Genomic DNA, 16,226 nt, shown 5'->3' on the forward strand with positions numbered 1-16,226 from the left:
CTAACGTTTTTACTCAGAGACAAGAATGCTGCCATCTGAGCCTAATTGACACCTAAACCAATGTCTCCTGAAGGCTGATTTCAAGAACAAATACTAGTAAAACTCTTCAGGGCAATGTTGCCTTTCGCATCAGTGATCACACAGCGAGAGAGAGAGAGAGAGAGAGACAGAGAGTCCTTCTACCTTATACATCCCTCACCGGACAGATTGTCCGGGCTGTCAGCCTCAAACCTTATTGGCTTTGCTCCAGTCCTAATCACAGGGTTAAGCCACAATGAAACACATGAGTAGATCACATTAATGTTGATGTACATTCCACGTGGATCAGATAACAATTTTTTTTTGCTTTCTGCCTGTTTGGAGAGCACAATAAAGAGAATGGGAAGGAAAGATACGAGACTGTTTGTGGGACGCTGCTGTGTGCAATTAATTGACACCCACGAAATATACAGTCAATTCACTTTATAGTATATTCTGTGAAGCGCTTTGAGACGTCTCAATGACAAGATGCCATATCAAGTGCAAGGATTATTATTATTATTAAACATGTCCTTAGAGACAGGGAGGCAGAGTTTGCTGTGATATGTGAATTGTTGTTGGGCAGCTTTACAGGAAGAGCCTGGGATTGCAGACACTCAGACTCTGGCACTGCTGAATGTTTGATTGCTGAACAATATCAAGAGCGATGGGAAGCTTCAATGGAAAAGGTCTGTGTTGTGCACCATGTCTGCTGAAATACTTGGGACTGTAGACAGTTGCTATCCCGGTCTGCCCAAGCTGAATAATTAGTTCGTCACACTGCAATACTTCATCCAATTACTGTAAATCATTTAGTTAAAGGTCATTTTCCATTAAACAGCACCTTTGGTGTCTGTGTCACTGTACAGTCTCTAATTGTAGATCAGTGGTTAGAGCACTCGCCTCGCAAACGAGAGGACCTGGGTATGATTCCCGGGCAGAGCAAAACATTGGGCAAGTTTCCTTACTCCACACGCTTCTGTTTATTTAACAGGAACCCAGTTGTTAGTCATTTGGCGGATCGCTTTTCCTGGGGTAATAATCCCTTAAAAAAATAATCATTTGGTCACTTAATCCATGATTGTTTGTGGGACGCTGCTGTGCGCAATTGGCTGCCGTGTTTCGCCCACAAAATATACAGTCTCTACACTTTACAGTGTATTCTGCGAAGCGATTCCAAGACATGATAAGGAGCTGTATCAAATGCAGGGATTATTATTATTATTATTATTAAGATATAGTCATGGGTAATGAATTCCAAGTGTTCTATAAATCACATCTTTCTCGCGTGTGCATTTCTGTGACAGATCTGCAGTATTAAATCCCAGTTCAAACAAGTCTTTAACACCCAACAGAAGTGAGGCAAAATGGTAACTAAGCCACCCCACCCCTAATTGCCAAATATGTACTTGAGCAATAAAGCTTGACATCTGCAAGGCTAAATCACAATGAACAGTTCTAACAAGCTGTGATGATTTACAGTGGCCTGATAACATCATTTTATATAACAGGGGAGACCGGGAGACATTCTTTTTTACCCAGAGAGTTGTTACAGTCTGGAATTCACTGCCTGAAAGGGCAATGGAAGCAGATTCGATAACATCTATCACAAGGCAATCGGATAGGTATTTAAAAATATGCAGGGAAATGGGGTAAGAGAGGGGGAGTAGGACCAGTTGGGGTAAGAGAGGGGGAGTGGGACTAGTTGGGGTAAGAGTGGGGCTAGTTGGGGTAAGAGTGGGGGAGTGGGGGCTAGTTGGGGTAAGAGTGGGGGAGTGGGGCTAGTTGGGGTAAGAGTGGGGGAGTGGGGCTAGTTGGGGTAAGAGTGGGGGAGTGGGCTAGTTGGGGTGAGAGTGGGGGAGTGGGGCTAGTTGGGGTGAGAGTGGGGGAGTGGGGCTAGTTGGGGTAAGAGCGGGGGGAGTGGGGACTAGTTGGGGTAAGAGCAGGGGAGTGGGGCTAGTTGGGGTAAGAGTGGGGGAGTGGGGCTAGTTGGGGTAAGAGTGGGGGAGTGGGGCTAGTTGGGGTAAGAGTGGGGCTAGTTGGGGTAAGAGTGGGGGAGTGGGGCTAGTTGGGGTAAGAGTGGGGGGAGTGGGGCTAGTTGGGGTAAGAGTGGGGGAATGGGGACTAGTTGGGGTAAGAGCAGGGGAGTGGGGCTAGTTGGGGTAAGAGTGGGGGAGTGGGGCTAGTTGGGGTAAGAGTGGGGGAGTGGGGCTAGTTGGGGTAAGAGATGGGGGAATGGGGGCTAGTTGGGGTAAGAGTGGGGGAGTGGGGCTAGTTGGGGTAAGAGTGGGGGAGTGGGGCTAGTTGGGGTAAGAGTGGGGGAGTGGGGCTAGTTGGGGTAAGAGTGGGGGAGTGGGGCTAGTTGGGGTAAGAGTGGGGGAGCCCAGAGTGTGTGTTGGGGTAACTGCTGGAGTCTAACCAGCTAAACCCACAGTTTGCTATTGGGAGCGCTGTCTGGCAGCTTTCCCACAGACTGGTGGGGTAGGACCACCCGAGCTGTTAGGGCTTTGGCTTTGACTTGAAATAAAGTCTGAAACTCAACTCAAATCCCAGTACAATTTGTAACAATCTTTTCCTGTGGTTAGGGGTTTAATAAAGATTAGGCATTACAACATACCATGTGTACAGTGTCAGTAAAAATGATAATACTTTCACATTGTGGTGTCCTGTGGTTAGAGCCCTCTCCTCGCAAGCCAGAGGACCTGGGTTTGGTTCCCGGGCAGGGCAACACTCCACGCACCTGTTTACCAGCAGTAACTAGGAACCCGGTTGTTAGTCGATTGGCGGATCGTTGTTCAGGGATAATAATCCCTTCAAAAATAAATAAATAAATAAATAAATAATAACAATTTGGTCACTCAAGCCACGACTGTTTGTGGGACACTGCTGTCAGGTTTCGCTAACAAAATACAGTCACTACACTTTACAGTATATTCTGTAAAGCGCTTTGAGAAGTCTCGTAGATCGACGTGTTAAGGCGCTATATCAACCGTAAGGATTATTATCATCTGTTTACTTGTATACAGTATTTCTGCAGACATAGAAACACATGTATTTGTCTCTTTTGATAAGTTGCACAACACATTTTGAAGCCGTGTCGAAATTACCGCTCATTAGTTTGCACGTAACTCTGAAATACGCCACGCATAAGAATTTTATTTGAGATTCACACGCACATCAAAGAATAAAATTGCTTCGGGGTATAGGTCATCAGGGATTGAAGAATCTGTAAAGAATTTGAGACATGTCATCTCCTGCCCTGTGCACAGTGGTGATCCCACTGATCCCATTGATACGTTTTGTTTTCGGTGTTTGACAACATTTCGAAAAATACTTGGCATTTATCGTAGTTGAGTGTTCCGCTCATTCGTTTATCCGCTTTTCACAGTAAAAATGTTTTCACCCACAAAATAACCAGTCAATTCATCCTTCAGTGTGTCCTGTGAAGCGCTTTGAGAACTATTGAAGACGTGATGAGGCTCTGTATCAAATGCCAGGATTATTATTGTTAAAAATGAACATTTTGCTGTGAAAAGCGGATAATAAGTGGAATTTACTGAATATAACAACAACAACTCACATTTACACAGCGCCCATCAAAGTGAGTGAGGGAGGGTGTGTGGGTGGGTGAGAGGGAGGGTGGGTGAGTGGGAGGGTGGGAGGGTGGGAGAGGGGGAGGGAGGGAGGGGGTGGGTGAGGGGGAGGGAGGGATGGGGTGTGGGTGGCTGTGAGGGAGGGAGAGTGGGTGGGTGAGAGGGAGGGAGGGGAGGGTGGGTGTGTGGGTGGGTGGGTGAGAGGAGAGGGGTGTGGGTGTGGGGGGGGTGGGTGGAGAGGGAGGGGGGTGTGTGGGTGGGTGAGAGGGAGGGTGGGTGTGTGGGTGGGTGAGAGGGAGGGGGGTGTGTGGGTGGGTGAGAGGGAGGGAGGGTGTGTGGGTGGGTGAGAGGGAGGGTGGGTGGGTGAGAGGGTGTGTGTGTGGGTGGGTGAGAGGGTGGGGGTGTGGGTGGGTGAGAGGGTGGGTGGGTGAGAGGGTGGGGTGGGTGGGTGAGAGGGTGGGTGGGTGAGAGGGTGGGTGGGTGAGAGGGTGGGTGAGAGGGAGGGTGGGTGATTGAGAGGGAGGGAGGGTGGGTGAGTGGGTGAGAGGGAGGGAGTTCCAGCAAGTGTCATGTCTATAGCACAAGCACAGTGTAAGGTATGAAGATATGGTCAGTCAGAGAGCTGTCAAACCCAACCAACTGTACTGTACTGTAGACTTGAGCCCTCTGGGTCGCTATCCTGCGTGAGGGGTGCCGTATAAATGCAAGTTGTTGTGGTAGACGATGCCTCACCTCACTCTTCACACACATAATCCCAACCATCACAGTTTTGGCATTCCACATTCTTGTGTTTATTCATATTTGTCACAGCGCCAGAATACTTTTGTTTAATTGTGTTTCAGCGTGAACTGTAACTGTATGTTAGTGGATTGGCAGATCGCTTTCCGGGGTTAATAACCCCTCAAAAAAAAATGTGGTCACTCAATCCACGACTGTGTGTGGGGCGCTGCTGTGCACCATTGGCTGCACATTTCACCCACAAAATAGACAATCAATTCACTTTACAGTACATTCTGTGAAGTGCTTTGAGACGTCTCAAAGATGTGATAAGGCGCTGTATCAAAAATGTAAGGATTATTATTATTAATAATATTATAATACAGTGTTATACAAGATCACTGGGCTTGTATGTGAAATCCTCATTGCCACGGCTTTCATATGGAAACATTGCAAGTATTGTCATATAAACCATCACAGAAACGCAACATGTTTTATACAGTAATACCAACTTGGCAGCTGCTATATTGGTAGAAACATTTGTATTATTTAGACTGCACGTTTCTGCCAGTGAAAGTTTCTTACTTTGAAATGAAACTGTTCTCTTCAACTGATAATCAGAATAAGCGTAAGAGAGACAGCGAACCCATAATAGGTATAATCTAGAGACAGGAAAGGCAGCAATGAAAGAAAATTATATAGAGAGGGAAAAATACTCTGCTCCCTGTTATTACACAATTTTAGACCCTTCACGTTTCGCCCACAAAATAAACAGTCAATTCACTTTACAGTACATTCTGTGAAGAGCTTCATTACATCACAATGATGTGATAAGACGCTATATCAAATGCAATGATTATGATTATTATTATCAACGATTATGTTTGAATATTTCGCAGCACCTTTAACACAACCCAAAGTGTGTGTATAAAGCATTACTTTCTTAAATCATTGGCACATTTAATTAGAAAATGCGTTGTTAGGAAATCTTTGACTGTCAAAGGAATCACATTGTTGCTTCCACAGACTTGCTGCACAATCCTACCCCTTTACAACACAGGTAATAGTCCGGTCACTCAATCCACAAGGACACTGCTGTGCACAATTGGCTGCCGCGTTTCAGCCACAAAACACAGTCACTACACTCTACAGTATATTGTGTGAAGTGCTTTGCGACGTCTCGAAGACGTGATACGTCATTATATCAAATGCGAGGATTGTTATTATTATTATATTATTATTATATTATTATAATTATTATTATATTATTATAGAAAGTCGATGATGTTGGAAAGAGGTCTGCGAAAAAACAATGGATTATTATTATTCAGATCGTTATTAAGCACTGTGTGAGATTGAGACAGCCTTGCCCTTGCTGCTGTGTTTGCAGGTTATATTCCGAGCTCTCTCAGCCTGGCCCGAGCTGGAGGATCCCTACAGCCTGAAAGCTCAGGACCTGCTGAAGGTCACTAACCTCCGTGTTCAGCTGTTAAAGCGACAGGACTGTCCGTGTCTGAGCAAGAACCCGGCCCTCAAACCCCAGCACTTTGCACACTACGCCATCTATGACTTTATTGTGAAAGGCAGCTGCTTCTGCAATGGCCACGCGGATCAGTGCGTCCCTACAGCTGACTTCAGGCCGGTCAGAGACCGGAGGCTGAACGCGGTGAGTGTTTGTGGTAAACAACGACAACAAATTACACTTGTGTAGCCCTCTCTACATCGGAAAGATGGCCCAGGGCACTGCAGTCAGAGTTCTTTTGGACCCCGAGCTGGGAGTTGGGGTCAGGAGGGGTGGAGGGCAGGGAGGGTGGGGGTCAGAGGGTGGCCGAAGGCGAGGTGGAAGAGGAGGGTATTGAGATGGGACTTGAAGGAGGCGAGAGAGAGGGCGCCAGGTGAAGGGACTGCGGGATAGAGTTCCAGAGGGTGGGGGCAGAGATGCTGAATCCCGACTGCCGATGGTGGGGGAAACACTCATGTATTGTTGCTTTACCCCCACTCGCTCGGGCTGGAGCCCACTGCGCAGAGAGCGCGGACGGATCTATATGGAGTCAGCAGGTCACAGAGGTAGGGCGGAGCGAGGCCATTTGACTCATCCGGTCACCTATATCTCTGTGTATCGAAAACCAGTGTCAATAATTCCCTGTGTCTCAGTTTGCAGGAATCAGACAGAACCTTCCGTCAGTATCTGAATGTTATTAAATTATGGCTCTGTACTTTGCACTTCATGTAAACAGAACATTCAAAACCACAGGAAATCATTGATTGCTTTGGTTGGTGAAGATTGCTTTGATAATTGTGAAATTGTTTATCACAATTGTTTATTAAAATACCATTGACTACTTCAAAACAAACAACATTAAAAACATTTACATTTTCTTTAAAGGGTGGAATGTGTCTTTTAAGGCAATTAAAATGTTTTTAAGTGCCCCTGTAACTCAGTGGTTAGAGCACTCACCTCCCAAGCGAGGGGCCCGGGTTTGATTCCCGGACACGACGGAACATTGGACAAGTTTCCTTACTCCACACACCTCTGTTTACCACAATGAGTAGGAACCCGATTGTTAGTTGTTAGTCGATTGGCGAATCGCTTTCCAGGAGTGATAATCCCTTCCAAATACACAACTAAATAAATTAAGATAATTTGGTCACTCAACCCACGACTGTTTGTGGGACGCTGCTGTGCGCAATTGGCTGCTGCATTTCACCCAGAAAATACACAGTCACTACACTTTAGTGTATCCTGTGAAGTGCTTTGAGATGTCTCGATGACGTGCTCAGGCGCTGTATCGAATGCCAGGATTATTATTATTGTTGTTTATTAGATTGCAATGATCTGCACAGAAGGGGCCATCGTGTTGGTGCACATCAGCACAGACTCCGTCTCCTATTGTCTATCTGCCCCGGGAGGTTGACTGAGCTCTTCATTGATCTTCAGCAGGTTCATGGCAAGTGTATCTGCCGTCACAACACAGAGGGCGAACACTGTGACCGCTGCTCTCCTCTGTACAACGACCAGCCCTGGCAGGCAGCAGATGGGAAGAGTGGAGCCCCGAGAGAATGCCAAAGTAAGTACAACAACAACAACTTGTATTTGTGGAGTCCTGTAGCTCAGTGGTTAGAGCACTCGCCTCGCAGGCGAGAGGACCCGGGATCGATTCCCGGGCAGGACAAAGCCTTAGGCAAGTTTCCTTACTCCACTCCTCTGTTTACCAGCAGTCAGTAGGAACCCAATTGTTAGTCAGTTGGCCGATCGCTTTCCGGGGGTAATAATCTCTTCTATTTTTTAAAAAAAGTATAATAATTTTGTCACTCAATCCACGACTGTTTGGGGGACACTGCTCTGTGCAATCGGCTGCTGTGTTTCGCCCACAAAATATAGTTTTTTTTATGGCCAATTGACTAACAACCAGGTTCCTATAGTCAAATAGTTCCTATAACCAATAGTGTCCTCCAGACACCTGCCTGTTAAACAGCTCGGTGTGAGCAGGCTTCACGTCATCACTGGCTCCATGTTTAAACACCAGCTCTCCTCATGTTTGTCCAGCTGCTGACGGGCAAATATAATAACTGAGTGTCTGTCAATGTTACACACACTGAGGTCAGCCCCACATGGCTCAGCTGTTAGAGTCTCTGCCGTCTGAGTTGATCTGAGTTTCTCTCGTGTTCATCTGGAACCTGCTGGATGATGTTCTCTTAGTTTGGCAGCATTTAGACACTTCAGTGGCCAATTTCAATCTTGTTTCACCCACAAAGTACACAGTCACTACACTTTACAGTATATTCTGTGAAGAGTTTTGAGACGTCTCAACGATGTGATAAGGCACTGTATCAAATGTGAGGATTATTATTATTATTTCTATCCACGACTGTTTGTGGGACGCTGCTGAGCATAATTGGCTGCCGCGTTTCGCCCACAGAATATAGTTGATCCACTTTATAGTATATGCTGTGAAGAGCTTTGAGACGTCTCGAAGACACGATAAGGCTCTATACCAAATGCCAGGATTATTATTATTGTTATTATCTGTGGTTGTTACTCCCTGTAGTGGGATTTTGATTGTGATCTGTTTGACGGCAGAATGTTTGTGCAATGATCACGCCGAGAGCTGCCACTTTGACCTCGGTGTGTGGCTGGCATCAGGCAATCACAGTGGAGGGGTGTGTGACGACTGCAAACACAACACAGAGGGGCAGCATTGCCACCGGTGCCAACCCGGATTCTACAGGGACCTCAGAAGCCATGTCTCTGCCCCGGATGTCTGCAAACGTAAGCTGCTCTTATTATTATTCAAGTGTTTGCACAAATATGTCAGTGATGTTTTGTTTATCCTCACCTGCTCTAAACTCCATCCCCCATCACCCCAGCCCTCCCCAGCCCCCACTGGCTCCCTATCACACACTAAACCCTGTACCCCATCACCCCAGCCCTCCCCCAGTCCCTATCACACACACTAAACCCTGTACCCCATCACCCCAGCCCTCGCCAGCCCCCACTGGCTCCCTATCACACACTAAACCCTGTACCCCATCACCCCAGCCCTCGCCAGCCCCCACTGGCTCCCTATCACACACACTAACCCTGTACCCCATCACCCCAGCCCTCCCCAGCCCCCACTGGCTCCCTATCACACCACTAAACCCTGTACCCCATCACCCCAGCCCTCCCCAGCCCCCACTGGCTCCCTATCACACACACTAACCCCTGTACCCCATCACCCCAGCCCTCCCCAGCCCCCACTGGCTCCCTATCACACACTAAACCCTGTACCCCATCACCCCAGCCCTCCCCAGCCCCCACTGGCTCCCTATCACACACACTAACCCCTGTACCCCATCACCCCAGCCCCCACTGGCTCCCTGTCTCAGAACAGATCTATTTCAAGACCCTCTCACTCGTCTTCAAATCCCTTCACACCCTACCCAAACAATCGTGGATTGAGTGACCAAATTATGAATTTTATTTTTTTCGAGGGATGGATTATTGATTTATATAGAACCTTCCACATTTCTAGAATGTCTCAAACGTTAAAGGAAATGTATGGAACAGGTTCCCTAGGGAGACAGATGGTGGAAGCAGAATGTGTCAATTCTTTCAAGAACAAATGAGATAGATTTCTGTTAGGAAATAGTACCTGCGGGATACAGTATATAGTCTGGGACACGACATCTCATGTGACTGCCAGGATGGTGGAAGGCGAACTGGATGGTCTGCTTTTTCCAGCAAATTCTCATGTTTTTATGTTCTCCCACCCCTATCCATCCCCATATCTTCTGCTCTTCCGCCTGATGCCAAACACTTTATGACATGAAAGGCTCTGTATAAATTCAAGTTGTTTCCACTTCCTGGCCGTGAGCACAGTGACGGCAGCACAGAATGTTCTTACAAATTGTGACTCTGCATAATAAAGAGCAGCAATGATGCTTTGTCAGGAGTGGGACCGAGCTCCATGGGGCTGCCTTGCACCGTATTTATTGTGTCAAACTGTGGATTCACGCAGTAACTCTGCTGAATACCGTGCTCTTTTTGGAGACCAAACAATGCAAACTAACAATCGCTGCCAGTGTTCAGCTTGGCACCTGCCCCATTCGGACCTTGATCTGAGAACTTCGACCAATTTAGAGTTGTTGGGGTGAAATTCTTCTGAGCGTAAATTGGAGAGTAAATTTGTGGAGTCCTGTAGGTTAGTGGATTGTTGGAGCAAATGTGATGCTGTTAAAGTTCCAGTCAGCGCACACAAACATGCGTTAATAATAATAATCCTTGAATTTGATGTAGCGACTCATCACATCTTCGAGACATCTCAAAGAGCTTCACAGGATACACTGTAACGTGAATTGACTGTATATTTGTGGGCAAAACGCAGCAGCCAAATGCACACAGCAGCGTCCCACAAACAGTCATGGATTGAGTGCCTATCCAAAGTATTATTTTTGAAGGGACTATTGCCAGAGGAAACGCGATCCATCAATTGACTAACAACCAGGTTGCTACTCACTGCTGGTAAACAGAGGTGTGTGGAGCAAGGCAACTTGCCTAAGGTTTCACTCTGCCCGTGAATCGAATCCAGGTCCTCTCGCTTGCGAGGCGAGTGCTCTAACCACTGAGCTACAGGACTCCACTAAGAGAGAATGACATTCCCAGGCTGTCTGATCCAGTGGGAACTTGTTACTGTCAAAATGCCACGAATTTCAAAACCGATCTTTGAAATTGCTCCAAATGGCATGTTGGAGCCAGGAAGCCGGCCTTTGTTGTGCTGAATCACTAGCCTTTCAGAGATGATAAGGAATGTAATCACTGTGTGGTTAGGTGGTGGGTGGTGTGTCAATATGGTGCAGCGTAGAGTAGGCAGAGACGAGCATGAAGGCAATGCTTCCCACGTGGTTTGGTCTTTGAAACCAGGTAAAGTCCTGTAGCTCAGTGGTTAAATCACTCGCCTCGCAAGCGAGAGGACCTGGTTTTGATTCCCGGGTGGGATGAAACATTGGGCAAGTTTCCTTGAAAGCACAGGCTGTGAGTTTACTCCATCATTTATCACAAACACAACCCTCTGAAAAACCATTGTCTATTAAAATATCCCACTCCCCCTGTTTCCCCAGCAGTAAGTAGGAACCTGCTTGTTGGTCGATTGGCGGATCGTTTTCTGGGGGCAATAATCCCTTCCAAAAAACATATGGCTGAATTGCTGAGAGTTTGCTGATTGGGGGGCAGGTCAGGGGATGAATGATAAGCCACAGTACCTGCTGTTTCCCTTCTCACAATACAGCAGCAATGATGTTATGGGAGACAAACAGTTTGTGTTTGATATGCAGCCTGACATTGATGGAGTGATGTGCTTGAGGTCATACACACACAGGCAGTGTATGGCAGTACAGTCATATAGGGTTACACAGAGAAGGTGTGGGAATGCAAACAAGTAGCGCCCAGGTTTGGCACTGGTTCAGATCTCTGGTTTAGTGAACAGAGGGCTCTTCTGTCAGAGATTCACAGCACCCATATAGCCAACACTACCCTTGGGAGGGTTCCAGATTGGGATATTTTAACAAACAATAGTTTTTGAAGGGTTTGTGTTTGTGATAAATGATGGAGTAAACTCACAGCCTATGTTGTCATGTCAAGCTGTAAATTGTAAAGCAATTGTGTTATCGTGGAGTCCTGTAGCTCAGTGTTAGAGCCCTCGCCTCGCAAGTGAGTGGACCTGGGTTCGATTTCCGAGCAGGGCAAAACTTTAGGGCAAGTTTCCTTACTCCACATGTCTCTGTTTAACAGCAGTAAGTGGAACCCGGATGTTAGTCGATTGGTGGATCACTTTCCGGGAGTAATAATCCCTTCAAAAATAATAATTTGGTCACTCAATCCATGACTGTTTGTGGGACAGTGCTGTGCGCAATTGGCTGCTGGGTTACACCCACAGAATACACAGTCACTACACTTTACAGTATGTTCTGTGAAGCGCTTTGAGACGTCTCGAAGATGTGATGAGGCGCTGTGTCAAATGAAGGATTATTATTATTATATTATTAAAACTGCTTGATTGATTGATTGATTGATTGATTGATTGATTGATTGATTGATTGATTTTGCTTGCTTTTAGCCTGTTCCTGCCACGCTGTGGGTTCGTCCAGCTTCCTTGTCAGGCGATCCCCATGGTGTGAGCCCAGTCACGGTGACTGTGTGTGTAAGCCCGGGGTGGCAGGCCCTTACTGTGACCAGTGTATGGTGGGTTACTGGGGGTTTGGGCAGTATGGCTGTCGGCCGTGTGCCTGTGCTGGGAGCTGTGATCCCTTCACTGGGGATTGCATCAACAGGTGAGTGAGTGAAGTGAGTGAGTGAGCGAGCGAGCGAGGAAGGGAGGGAGGGAGGGAGTGAGTGAGGGACTGAGTGAGTGTTGTAATATTACTGGATCCAAATCAAGGGTGTGTTTGAAGCTTCCTTATTCGTCACTCCGAACTCTCGTTGCTGCACCGCTGTAACCCACACACTTTGTCCCACTTGCAATGTCCTTTTGTACTTCCCTTTCGTTAATTGTTAATTTACTCTTAACAGCGTATCCATCAAGTGTGTGCTTAGTTATATAATAATCCTTGCATTTGATATAGCGCCTCATCACATCTTCGAGACGTCTCAAAGTGCTTCACAGAATATACTGTAAAGTGGAGTGACTGTGTATTTTTGTGGGCAAAACGCAGCAGCCAATTGCGCACAGCAGCGTCCCACACACAGTGGGTTGAGTGACCTTATTATTTATTTATTGCCTCACACGCGAGAGGACCCGGGTTTGATTCCCGGGTGGGGCGAAACCTTAGGCAGAAGCCTTACTCCACACACTTCTGTTTACCAGCAGTCAGCAGGAACTCGGTTGTTAATCGATTGGCGGATTACTTTTCCGGTGCTGATAATCGCTACAATTTTTTTAAAAAAAGACTAATTGGTCATTTAGGGCTTCGAGATGTTTCCCTGACGTGATAAATTACAAATTACATCTGTATAGCACCATTCACGTCGGGAGGACGTCACAAGGCCTGACAGCCACTGCAAGGATTAGTGTTATCATATTATACAATGAAAAAAGTATCAAATGCACGGACTTGTGTGAATTTACGGAACTTGTTTAAAAGATGCATCACTTTCCCTGTGCGTTCAACCCGGCAGCAATGGTGATATCGAGTGGTACCCGGGCCAAGGGCAGATTCCTGACCTTTACTCCACGTGGAATGAGAGTGAAGCCGCGTGGAGCTGGGAGGATGAGCAAGGCTTCTCTGCTCTTAGACATTCAGGTGAGAACAGATTCGTGGAAAATGAGTCTTATCTGCTACAGCACTGAACGTCTCGCATAATTGAAACCTTAGGCGAGTTTCCTTACTCCACACGCACGCCTCTGTTTACCAGCAGAAGTGGGAACCTCTTGTTAGTCCATTGGAGGATCAACAACAACAACAAATTATGTTTGCATAGAGGCTTTCACGAAGGATCCTTTTCTGGGGTAATTATTATTATAAAGACATATGTTAATTATTCTTTTTCAGGAAAGTGTGAGTGCAGAGATCAAGTCTTAGGAAATCCCAAAGTGTTCTGTAACATGAAGTACACATACGGTAAGCCCAACAAACGGAGATTCAATGCAAACTGAACTCTTAAGTGATAAGAACATAAGAATTGCACTGTTTATATTGGTGGTGAAAGCCGAGCTCAGTAATTACACTTGCTGTGCCTTCCCTGAAATGAGTGTAATTAGTGGAATGAATAAAGCTTCATTACATACACTTGACTGGAATATGATAAGCAGATATATTTATTTACCTTTCGTGGTTGCAGTGCTGAAGGTGAGGATTCTCAGATATATTTATGGAGTCCTGTAGCTCAGTGATTAGAGCACTCGCTTTGTAAGCGAGAGACCTGGGTTTGATTCCCGGCAGGTGAAACCTTACTCCATACGCCTGATGATAATCCCTCAAGAAAAAAATAATAAAATTGGTCACTTCAACTCACGACTGTCTGTGGGACACTGCTGTGTGCAATCGGCTGCCTCATTTCGCCCACAAATATACAGTCAATTCACTTTACAATCTATTCTGTGAAGCGCTTTGAGATGTCGAGAAGATGTGAAAAGCGCTATATCAAATGCAAGGATTATTATTATTATTATTTAATTAGCTTCAAGCGATCATCACAAGTCACAGATAATGAATGCCTTTGTTTTATGTCCCTGGAGGAACAAAAAGGACTTAAAAACAGTTTACAATTCAGATTCTTCTCCATCCTTCCTTATTAATGATACACAAGGAGATCACATAATCACAAGAGTCGGTGTGGCCTCGAGTGTCGAGGGAGGGAGGGAGGGAGAGGAAGGTCTTTAGGCAAATTCTGAAGATGGGGAAGGAAGCGCTTTGAGACGTCTCGATGACTTGACAAGGCGTTATATCAAATGCAAGGATTATTTTGATTGATTGCTTGATTGATTGGTTCGTTGATTGATTGTGTAACCTCTCGTGGTTGCAGTGCTGAAGGTGAGGATTCTCTCGGCCCACGACAGAGGCTCACACGCAGAGGTCAACGTAAAGATCAAGAAGGTGTTGAAATTGACCAAGTTGAAGATCCGTCGGGGGAAGCGAGTTCTCTTTCCCGAATCCTGGACAAACAGAGGCTGTACATGTCCAGTCCTCAATCCTGGTGAGACTCACTTTGGACATTGTCCTTGCAAAGGCCGAGAGCTAAGTGTGGGATTCTCGCTTTGGGATGTCTCGAACACGTGATAAGGCGCTACATCAAATGCCAGGATTATTATTGTTGTTATTCTCATGTCGTTGAGACGTCTCAAAAGCGTTTCACAGAATAAGCTGTAAAGTGAATTATGCAAGGATTATCTATATTATATTATATCTGTTTTCTCCTGGGTCCCGGCAGCGATGGAGTACCTGGTGGCAGGACATGAAGACGTACGAAGCGGGCGCCTGGTCGTCAACATGAAGAGCTTTGTCCAGCCTTGGAAAGCGGATCTGGGCCGGAGAGTGATACACATCCTGAAAACAGACTGTCAGTAACAGCTGGTATTTTATATACAAGGGCACTGATTCCCTATGTGCTGAGCAGGGCTCCGTCATCAGGAAACATTAAGAAAGTGAACAGAAACCTAGTTAAGGGTTATCCTAGTAAAGCCCCAAAACACATGATTGCACACCTAAAAAACAGCACCTAAACAACATCAGCGCACAAAATCAGCGCCTTTCATGTTGGGAGGATGTCCCAAGGCGCTGAAACCCTTGTGTTGTTTCCAAACTAAAGTTGGCCTTAAATTCTTTTCTTTCAAAAACTAAAAAATCTGCCTTCTTTCTACTTAATGCACTTTACTACCTGATGATTTTGGGTGTCACAGGCAGGTAGATATTACCAGTCACTTTCCATTAAAAAAACTTTCCGATATTGAGGTCCTTGGAAGATCTAGTTGAATCTCCCTCATAGCAATGAGATCAATGAAATGGCCTTTAGTTCAGAAGTACTCAGAGGGACTTTACACAGCAGTTAGACTCCAGCAGTTACCCCAACGCACACTCTGGGCTCCTCCCAAGCCTTGGCTCTTGCCAACCTGCGCCTAATACTCTCCGGAATTAGGTAAACAGGATGAGTCCCTCCAGGGAGAGAGAGAGAGAGAGAGAACGCATTCCATTCCAACAGTATCTGGAATTGCCACATATAGGTGGGATGGATGGAAATCTCAGCTTGGTTTGGAGACTCTTAAGCAACGGTGATGGGTTTCTGGATGTGTCAGACACCCGGCTAATGAAAACCAAAATTTGGACTCAAAATTGAAAGCTTTGTGTAACTCTCCTCCCCCCCACTCCTCACTCGAGCAAATCATTTCAAAGAAGGCATTGAACCCAATATATAGGGCTGGTTTCGATCAAGTAATTGCTGACAGGCTTCTGTTATACTGACAGCAAAGACTGACCAAGAATAAACCAAACTGGTTAGATCTTTAAGCGCTTGAATAAGAAACTTTTCTGACTGTCCAAAACCAGGCCTTTTTAATCATGAAAGACATCTTTTGTGGCCCAAGTGTTCTGAACAGACTATGGAATGCCCCATTTTGTGTGTGTATGTGTGTGTTTGTGTGTGTGTTTTTAAATTATGGATAATAATAGCTCCTTATCATGTCTTCAAGACGTCTCAAAGCGCATCACAGGATATACTGTAAAGTGTAGTGACTGTGTATTTTGTGGATGTACATATATGACAGTAGTCAGTGCCTAACATTAATGATGTACAAATGAATGAAAGACATAACATGCACTGGACATGAAAGAAAAGGGAAAATTACAGTGTTACATAATATGATGCATAGACTTGTTTTTTTTAAAGAAAATATAAAGAGACACATATGCACTTAGCGGTCCTATGGA

At 45.9% G+C, this 16,226-nt stretch overlaps 1 protein-coding gene across 1 annotated transcript in view; it reads left to right on the forward strand.

Moving 5' to 3' along the window:
* LOC121849190 (netrin-4-like) overlaps positions 1-15,396 on the forward strand; it is a 17,970-nt gene extending 2,574 nt beyond the window's left edge. The window contains exons 3-10 of the mRNA XM_042335183.1: positions 5,719-5,994; positions 7,267-7,396; positions 8,410-8,598; positions 11,924-12,137; positions 12,982-13,106; positions 13,356-13,424; positions 14,329-14,499; positions 14,734-15,396. Coding sequence (XP_042191117.1) covers positions 5,719-5,994; positions 7,267-7,396; positions 8,410-8,598; positions 11,924-12,137; positions 12,982-13,106; positions 13,356-13,424; positions 14,329-14,499; positions 14,734-14,870 — 1,311 coding nt within the window. The 3' untranslated portion in view covers positions 14,871-15,396. The remainder of the gene's footprint in view (positions 1-5,718; positions 5,995-7,266; positions 7,397-8,409; positions 8,599-11,923; positions 12,138-12,981; positions 13,107-13,355; positions 13,425-14,328; positions 14,500-14,733) is intronic.
* Positions 15,397-16,226: the final 830 nt, after the last annotated feature.

Source organism: Callorhinchus milii, unplaced genomic scaffold (assembly GCF_018977255.1).
Source record: "Callorhinchus milii isolate IMCB2004 unplaced genomic scaffold, IMCB_Cmil_1.0 Scaffold5, whole genome shotgun sequence".
Lineage (NCBI taxonomy): Eukaryota > Metazoa > Chordata > Chondrichthyes > Chimaeriformes > Callorhinchidae > Callorhinchus > Callorhinchus milii.